General features: G+C 46.7%; 1 protein-coding gene across 1 annotated transcript; it reads left to right on the top strand.

Moving 5' to 3' along the window:
- Positions 1-201: 201 nt before the first annotated feature.
- On the top strand, positions 202-5,072 carry wnt16 (wingless-type MMTV integration site family, member 16; the record flags this gene model as incomplete). Its single annotated transcript, XM_083692138.1, has 4 exons — positions 202-296; positions 481-707; positions 3,192-3,478; positions 4,608-5,072. 4 exons carry the CDS (start codon positions 202-204, stop codon positions 5,070-5,072), a joined length of 1,074 nt encoding a protein of 357 aa, XP_083548264.1.
- Positions 5,073-9,697: the final 4,625 nt, after the last annotated feature.

The following is a 9,697-nucleotide window of genomic DNA, read 5'->3' as shown; positions in this document are numbered from 1 at the left end:
CAGCGCCTCGTCAGAATACGCATCTGCGTCTCTCTCCATGGAAGTTCCTCCAGAGCTGTTCGAGATAACCGTCGTCTGAGGATTATCTGTGTACGGTCCTACGCCGCTGGGCTAGCATGAACCAGCACCGCGCAGGGATACAGCGCTCCATGGACATACCCAGCATCGTGCGGCCGGTTGGCTTCGGTAGATGAAGTGGCCATGGAGAGAAGGAGCGGCTGTGGAGCTCACCAGATCTGCTTTCTGTTCCTCTTACTGTTCTCCCTGCTCCCCCTCTGCTGTCGCGCCAGCTGGATGTGAGTATAACAGCCTTTGGGCTAAACGGGCATTTCTCTCCTCTCGTCGATTAGCCTGGAATGTTGACACAATACTCTATTCTCCATGTACAGGCTGGTCATGCATAACGCATTTCAGGTTTGGAACCAGAGAAGACATAAAAGGTAGGCCTGTACCTAATTGTCTCCGCTGCTGTGTGTCTAGGTGGTTGGGAATAACGTCCGTGGGAGTACCGGAGAAGCTGGGCTGTGCGAACCTCCCACTGACACACAAGCAGAAGGATCTGTGTAAGAGAAAGCCTTATCTCCTGCCCAGCATCAAGGACGGCGCGCGTCTGGGCATCGCCGAGTGCCAGACGCAGTTCAAGCACGAGAGGTGGAACTGTTCGACCACCAAGGAGGTCTCGGTGTTCGGCCACGAGTTAACCGGCGGTAAGGCTGGTTTAATCATGAGCTTAATTACATTAAAACAATAGACAATAGAATTGTATCAATTGCATAGTGCTACTTTTGATGTCCCCCTCCTTTTTGACTGACTTTAATTTAGAAAAACTCTCAGTTTGAGAATAGATTTTAGATGTTTCTTTTCTTGGTTGAGTGCATTAGGCTAGTAGTTAGCATACATAATATTTGTAGAAGGCCTATATTATATAAATGTATAGGCCTAAATATATATATTTATATATCGATATTAATTTTCCCTCCAATTTGAGAAGTTTGCACAATAGCTGCGTAAAAAACAGTCCCTCGATTGTCTTGTATAGTGCGTCAAACGAGGTATATCCTCCCATTTTCCATAACTATTTTCTCGTGGTCGATTTGAGTCATGAAAATGTTTCATATGTTGGTCCTAGAAGGTGATTTGATTTGCCGAGCAGCTGAATCTCCTGCTGATAGGGACAGAGAACACCGCGGCGCACACATCTGCTTCCATTTAACCGTTCTAACACACCACTTATCCACGGTGAAGTGTTGTCTTTGAACAGAGAACTCCTGAGCTCCCCTGCTTTTAAACCAGCGGGATTATCCCAATTATAAAAACCACGGTCGACCTGTAACATAAGACACAGTTTCTTTGTTTTAGAGATTCCCCTCCAACGATTTGTCTCGATGCATGCAGATTCCCAGGATGGTTAGGAATCAGTGTGCGTTAGACATTAACCAATGCTTTCACACTCATTCTTGTTTTCTGTCCTTGTACTCCTTGTCACATTCCATCAGTCAACGTTCCTTACTTAACGCCGACACAAACTGGGAACTTATATTGTAAAGAAAATTACATGAATTAATTTATTTCCGGACATATTTATTTGAGGTAAAAATGAATCTTTTGTTCCACGAGCACAAAATGCTCTTTTCATCATGATCCAAAAACGGGAAATTGATCTAATCGTAAGAGATTACCTTATTGAGTTAGTGCTCAACAGATTTTCTTCTTCATAGCATTTGACCAAAATATGCAACACACATAATCATGTTGCAATTGTTCTGTTTTTGAATATTTAAATTGTGTAAAAAGTGTTGAAGTGTGGATTTGTTGTTCCATCAACGATATTATGCATTTAACTTGTGTCTCTGGAATCACATTTCAAAACATTTGAATGTTTCAAACACCTTTGGAACTGGCAACACTGTGAGTAGATCAGGCCTAAAGGCTTGTCAACAGTGTGTGGCAATACTCAGAACTCAGTCCCAGAAATGTTTCACTTGATGTCGGCAGGTGTCCTTCGATGCTATACCTCCTTTTTAAGTATGGTGAGGCAATGTTTAATGCCAAGTGTTTCTAGGAGTTGGACTGATACAGGATTTAACAGCCTTCTTTGATCACATATTGTATACAGTATATATACATTATATCATACTTATATGTCTGTCAGATGATCTGCTCCCCAAATGCTCTTATCCATAACCCTCACATCATGTCAAGTCCAGTCAAAGTTTATTGGTCATATGCACAGGGATACAGTTGTAAATTGTACAAAGAAATACTTGCTTTGTCAGCTTCCTCTCAGTAATGCAAATATTAGGATGTAAGAAGAAATATACAATAATAACAGAATAGACATACCATACTGTAATATCATATTTCTACGACTCTCTGATCTCACCATATACTGTTGTGGTTTGCTGGACACAGATTAAGTCTTGTTCTGGACTAAAGCACATTTTCAATCCCATGGAAGAAGCATGTTAGTTTAGGATTAGGTTTAATCTGTGTCTGGCAGATGAAGTCTCTTTCTTAGATCTGGTCCAGGTTGATCAGTGGTATCGTAAAGAGCAGTGGACGCCATTGGAGGCTGGTGGAGGTAGAAATCGGAGGACGGGCTCATTGTAATGCATGGACCGGAATTCCATTCCATTCATTACAATATGAGCCCGTCCTCCGATTTCTACCTCCACCAGCCTCCCCTGGTAGGGGGCCAGGGCTTGTCTGTCCACACTGTGGCCCTGAACCTGTGAAGTGTAACCTGACGCCCCCTCCCTCACCCAGGGAGAGACAGTTCCCATGGGACCATTTCTCCTCCTCCACCACCCCCACACCCCCCCCCCCCACCACCTCCCTCACATCTCCCATGCGTCTCCCGCCCTGGGGCTGTGTGTGATAGTGACAATCACCGACATGGCTGTGCTGACCAAAACACGGCCTGTGGCGACCTCTACAGAACCATACCTTTTAACACATTTCAATACCTTCTTGTGTTCATCAACCATGACTGCCTTTTCGTTGACTTCAACAAATTCATTAGTTGCGGTAATGGCACTAATGGCGGTAATGACAAATTCAACGTCGTTACCGCCTTTCGTCCACTTCAATGTGTGACAGTAGGATCTCCTCCCCTCAATGTCCGAGCTCAAACAACCGCACTCCAGTCGAACTTGTCGAATCCCCGGCTCCTGTGATTGGCTGCTTTGCAGGGACGAAGGAGACGGCGTTCGTGTACGCGGTGATGGCGGCGGGGCTGGTCCACGCCGTGACGCGCTCCTGCAGCACGGGGAATATGACGGAGTGTGGCTGTGACGGCAGCCTGCAGGGCACCGGGTCGCCCACCGAGGGCTGGCACTGGGGGGGCTGCTCAGACGACATCCAGTACGGCACCTGGTTCAGCCGCAAGTTCATCGACAACGCCGTCAAGAACGTGTCCGCCAGGGGAGGGGACGCCCTGCTCACCATGAACCAACACAACAGCGAGGCCGGGCGCCAGGTGAGGCACACGCACACGCACACACACACACACACGCACACACACACACACACACACACACACACACACACACACACACACACACACGCACACACACACACACCTTTGAAAAAAAACACTCTCTGATGTTCTAGGGGAAGTGTGCGCGCGCACTTGTATGTGTTTTAGGGTGGAATGAGAAGAAAGAGGGAAATAGAAGGCGAAATTGGAGGAAACAACAGGGGAGAACAAGAGACACAGTGTGAGAAGGGGAAGGGAAAAGAAAGAAGGAGTGTGAGAGATACATGGAGTTAAGAAATAATGTGGGAGGCATGACAGTGTGACTAATGTACATTCACCGCCGTTCACTCAGACACGGGTTCCTCTCGCCCCCAGAGACACACACACAGACCCTCCTCTCATACATACACCACTCACTGGCTAAGGGGGCTTCAGTGCAACAGACAGAGCAAACTGAAAGAGTGTGTGTGTGTGTGTGTCAAGTAGACTCACACACACACACGCATGCACGCACACGCACGCGGTCGCGCAAGCTCGCGCATGCACACACACTTATGCGACACAATGACAGCAGTGTATCTGTGTACAGTCCTGTCACACACACACACAAACAGATACAAAGAGACAGACAGATACAAAGAGACAGACAGATACAGACACAGATACAGACACAGACACACACACACACACACACACACACACACCGCTCCCCCGCTGGACCGAATCATGGCTACAGAGGGGAGGGGGACTCTCGTGGGGTCATCCAAAGACCACTGTCGAGCCTTGAGGTTTGCGGTTGGAGAAGACATCTTGTCTCTCCCTCTGTTTAAACTGTGAAGGACACTGTAACTTTTGTTCCAGCTCTGAGGAGTCTGGGGAGACTATTGTGTCAGCATAGAAAACAGTGGCCTCGGGGGCCGGCTGGGTCTGGAGATCTGTTACCACTTCAAGTTTTAGCATTCAGAAAAAAAAAAAAAAAACACACATCGCCACAGAGTTCGTCTAAAAAGCCACAAAAAAAAAAGTCAATTCTTCTCTCAGAAATGAATGGAAAGCGTTTTTTTCCCAATCATTCCGTCTGCTCACATCATTCCTCTCTCTCGCCCCTCTCCCTCTCTCTCTCTCTCAGGCCGTCGCCAAGACGATGTCCACCGACTGCCGTTGCCACGGCGTCTCGGGCTCCTGCGCCGTCAAGACGTGCTGGCGCACCATGGCGTCCTTCGAGCGCGTGGGCGACTTCCTGAAGGAGCGGTACGAGGGCAGCGTCCAGGTGCTAGACCGCTCCAAGAGGAAGGTCAGGCGCAAGGAGAAGGACCAACGCCGGGTCCCCGTCGCCAGGGACGAGCTCATCTTCCTCAACAAGTCTCCCAACTACTGCCTGGAGGACCGGCGCTGGGGCGTGGCGGGGACGCGGGGACGTCGCTGCAACCGTACCTCGGCCGGCCCCGACGGCTGCAACCTGCTGTGCTGCGGGCGCGGCTACAACACGCATGTGGTGCGTCACGTGGAGCGCTGCGACTGTAAGTTCGTGTGGTGCTGCTACGTCAGATGTCGCCGCTGTGAGAGCATGAACGACATGCACACCTGTAAATAGGAGGAAGGGGAGGAGGAGGTGGAGGAGGAGGAGGAGGAGGAGGAGGAGGAGGAGATTCAGGTGACTGCACACACACACACAGACGTTCGCCACACGCGCACACACACACACACACACACACACACACACACACACACACACACGTGTCTGTCCCTCACCTTCACACCCACATGCACACACACACACACATGCACACACACACACACACACACACACACACACAGACACACACACACACACACACACACGCACACACACACACACATGCACACACACACACACACATGCACACACACACACACACACACACACACACACACAGACACACACACGCACACACACACACACACACACACACACGCGCACACACACACACACACACACACACACACAGACGTTCACCACAATTATACGTACACACACGTCTGTGTCTCACTTTCACACCCACATACACACACACACACACACACACACACACACACACACACACACACACACGCACACATACACACAGACTCCAGCGCAAAGACCTCCAATCATTCCTCTCTCCTTGGACCGGAGGCGTGGCATGCTGCATCAAAAACCCTCCAATCACAGTCTCAGGAAGCCAGTATGTCGACACCCCATCATGCCAAGTGCGGGACAGAGACAGCACAGCCTCATCCAATCAAGGCCCAGAGCCTCCGGGAAGGCCCTCCAATCATGAGATGAGAGTTCCAGAGTGTTGCAGAGACTGTAGAATCCCCCCCCCCTCCACACACACACACACACACACACACACACACACACACACACGATGACTCACAAACAAACAAACAAACAAACACAGACTTTCTCTGGACGTACCCCATGAGGAGAAGAGTCAGAGGTCAGAGTTCAAATGTGACTCCATGCTAAACACACATATGAACAGATGCCGTTTGGACTCTAATCCAACGTGGGTTGAGGCGACTGATTCCGTGAATGCCGCCTGTCTGAAAGGATGACAAAGGGAACAGGGACAGCCCGTAGACCAGGGGTGCACTCCTCCATCCCTCCCTGGGCTCCCCGAGTTACACACACCCATCTGGAGTTAGGATTACCACCCTTTATGATCGGTATCGAATAATCCATAATTGATATCATCATCACGTGTTTTATTTAGCTGGCGAATCTTAGATATCTTGCGTCCCAGATCTAGATCTTTCTCGGCAGGGATGAAGACCGGCAGACAGACGGCAGCGTCGGAGGGCTGGAGTTGTGCACTCTGGCTGTAGATACATTAGGAGAGATGAAGGATCTACTATATATACCCAGCTACTTCACACCACAGTCGTAGACCGTACAGTTCTTGGAAAACTGTACTCCTCGTGTTGGCAACAAAACGACCAAGTCCAATTTATGACATCCTTACCTTTGGTGGCATTATGGTTGCCTTTAAAGTTCTCAAACTGAATTAGTCAGTTTGATTTAATTTGGCTTCTATACAGGCTATTGAGAAAGGAGAGAAGCTTCTGCCCAGGGCTTTAGTCATACTGGCTACAGTAGGTTTGTTCTGGCTCGAAAAGCCAGAAAACAGCACGCTTGCAGCATCAATGCATCTGTCAAGAAATAGTTAGTCATAAGATAATCATTTAGACGCTATGTATTTTGGAATAAACTCTTAGTGACCTACAGATATATATATATATATATATACAATGACATTTTCATTTTTAGATATGTTGTTTCTCATAGAAAATAAGATGTGTTTTTCTTCAATTTGCAAAATTCAGGGCAGGATGAATTTACATGTAAAAGCTACAGTTTCAATTGACAACATGTAAAATGAAAGTAGTATTTTTGTAAATTGTTTATATTTTGTAAATATTAAATTATGTTATATCACACCGATCATATCGTCTTGAAATTCAATGCTGTGTACACTTCTCTGGAACAAAAGTGGTTGTCTGATCTGTGTTTGTCAATGCTGTATGACTAGCCTCCTTCATACAGTATATATATATATACTATATTTTGACTGGTACTGTGTGTATATATATATATACATACTGTGTGTATATATATATATAAAATATATATATGCCATTTAGCAGGCAATTTAACCAAAGCAACTTTCAGTACAGTGAGTGGATACATATGTTGATCCCAGCGGGAATCCAACCCACATTTGTTGGAAGTGGCGTGCTCTACCAGCAAAGCCACAGAGGAGCACGTTGTTGTTCCTTTGCTGTCCAAACCTATCTGTCTGTCCCGTGTGTGTGTGTACATTATTGGATCCAAAGCCCTGCTAGAACTGAAGGAATGCATTAATGGAACGAGACAGTTTGGTCTCAATAGACCCATTGGCATAACTCTGTTGATGATTTGCTTGGTAGTCCAGCATTCCTCTTGCAGTGTCTAAGAATTTAAAGTCTTCCTTCTCCTTCTCCTTCTCTTCCTCTCTACGACTTTCTACTCGGGCTTTCTCTTTCTCAAACTCTCTCTCTCTCTCTTTCCCTCCCTCTCTTTCCCCCTCTCTCTTTCTCTCTCTCTCTCTCTCTCTGTCTCTCTGTCTCTCTGTCTCTCTCTCTCTCTGTCTCTTTCTGTCTCTGTCTCTCTCTCCCTCTGTCTCTCTCTCTCTCTTTCTCTGTCTCTTTCTGTCTCTGTCTCTCTTTCCCTCTGTGTCTCTCTCTGTCTCTCTGTCTCTTTCTGTCTCTGTCTCTCTCTTTCTGTCTCTGTCTCTCTCTCCCTCTGTCTCTCTGTCTCTCTCTCTCTCCCTCTGTCTCTCTGTCTCTCTCTCTCTCCCTCTGTCTCTCTCTCTCTCCCTCTCTCTCTCTCTCTCTCTCTCTCTCTCTCTCTCCCTCTGTCTCTCTCTCTCTCTCTCTCTCTCTCTCTCTCTCTCTCTTTCTCTGTCTCTCTCTCCCTCTGTCTCTCTCTCTCTCTCTCTCTCTCTCTCTCTCTCTCCCTCTCTCTCTTTCTTCCCTCCTGAATGAGAGCCTGTGATATGTGAGAAGTGGCGATGCTGTGTTAAATACCACGAGTGCTTTCTCTTAAAAAGAGCCTTTAAAACGCTAACGATACTGACCCCTTAATTCCTCTGAACCCTGCAGTGGGCCGGACCAGTGTAGCGCAGTAGACGCCAACGCGTAAGAGAGATGATTCATCCCTAGAACTGGTACCACACACACATTTCCAAATATTTTATAGAAATGGAAAAAATAGAATTTATCTATTGAAAGTAATGCTGTATCTGTTTAAATTCTAATGATATGTTTTCAGACAACTAGTCAAACCCGCTGCGAAATTATAAGCCAGTAAGATCCCACATTGAAACCATTTTCCACCTTTCTTCTCATCCAATCTGTTTCTGAGCTGTTTACATCCTTGTCTGTCCACAGTAACTCCAGTCCTCCGTAGAAATGGAATCCTGGGGTTTGTGCGGTCATAGGGAAACAAAGAAAATCATTTTTAATCTCTCACATTTCACTTATTTTATATGCCCCAATTTCCTTTCGTACAAACCATGAAAAAACTGTTCAAATAAATACGAAAAAAGCCACATTTCTTTCATTTATACTCTTTTATTCTGGCTGCCCATGGTTTGACAACTATGTAAGGAACATAGCACATGTTTGACTTCTTGTGAGTGTATTTTGACAGGAGAGAGGGAAACACAAATGCGACCTTGTAAGCCATCACTCTCAGCCAGCACTCAGATGAAGACCATGTTTCTGAAATTGAGGTTCTCTGACCATAATGTAGACCTGATGTAAACCAGCTAGCGACAGACAGTCATTCAAGTTAGCATCTAATCCGGCACACAATGTAGCCTTGAGGAGACGTTTATAAGATGGAATGAGAAACAGGATATGAATATGGATATAGTGTTGTCTTCGGTTTCCAAGATGGCCGTCCACAGCCACAACCTTGGTAACATGTCGTTTGGTAACACTGATAGTTGGACGTCGATGGATGCTTCCTGGTTGCACATCAACAGATGCAATGTCAACAATGCTTGTGTAGTCACTGAGCTCTGGACCAAACTTTACTTCCTGGGTTGCCTCAGCCAATCGCAGAGGGGGTGAAGATTTGCGTGAAAGGGTCCATGAGTGGACTGACAGCATAGCAGTGTCCCGTTAATTAAACGCTTGGAGGCACAGTGAAAACACAGTGACAACTGACTTTTGTTTCAAGTGAATGTGCTCCGACCATGCCTACAGAGTTGGACAGATGTATCGCGAGCTGGATCATAATTCATGTTTTTTTGTCGATATACATTTCAGTTCTTTTTGTTGTCCATCGTGGACAGCTCTGTGCTCGTCCAAGCATAGGCGTAGACATCAGAGCCAAAACTGATGTTCCTTTCAAACTGTCTCTTTTTTGTTATGTTGCTGTTTCAAAGCTTTCACAGGGTGAGCTGCCTCAGCCCCTGCCAGTCGGCACTGGTTCAACCCTTAGGAGTTTTGGCTCTGATTGGAGCGTTCTCAGTGCCAGTGACCTCTAACCTAAGGGCGAGGATCCAATGAATACATCACTACACTTAAGATTCTCGACATGACTCCTTTTACACTTAAGATTCTCGACATGACTCCTTCTCCTGCATTGCTTCCGTAGTCTTTCTTCCTACTCCCCGCTGAGCGATGGATGTCTCTCTCTCTGTCTCT

This window comes from Argentina silus (genome assembly GCF_951799395.1).
Source record: "Argentina silus genome assembly, chromosome: 20".
Lineage (NCBI taxonomy): Eukaryota > Metazoa > Chordata > Actinopteri > Argentiniformes > Argentinidae > Argentina > Argentina silus.
This window is presented reverse-complemented; position numbering and strand designations above follow the sequence as displayed.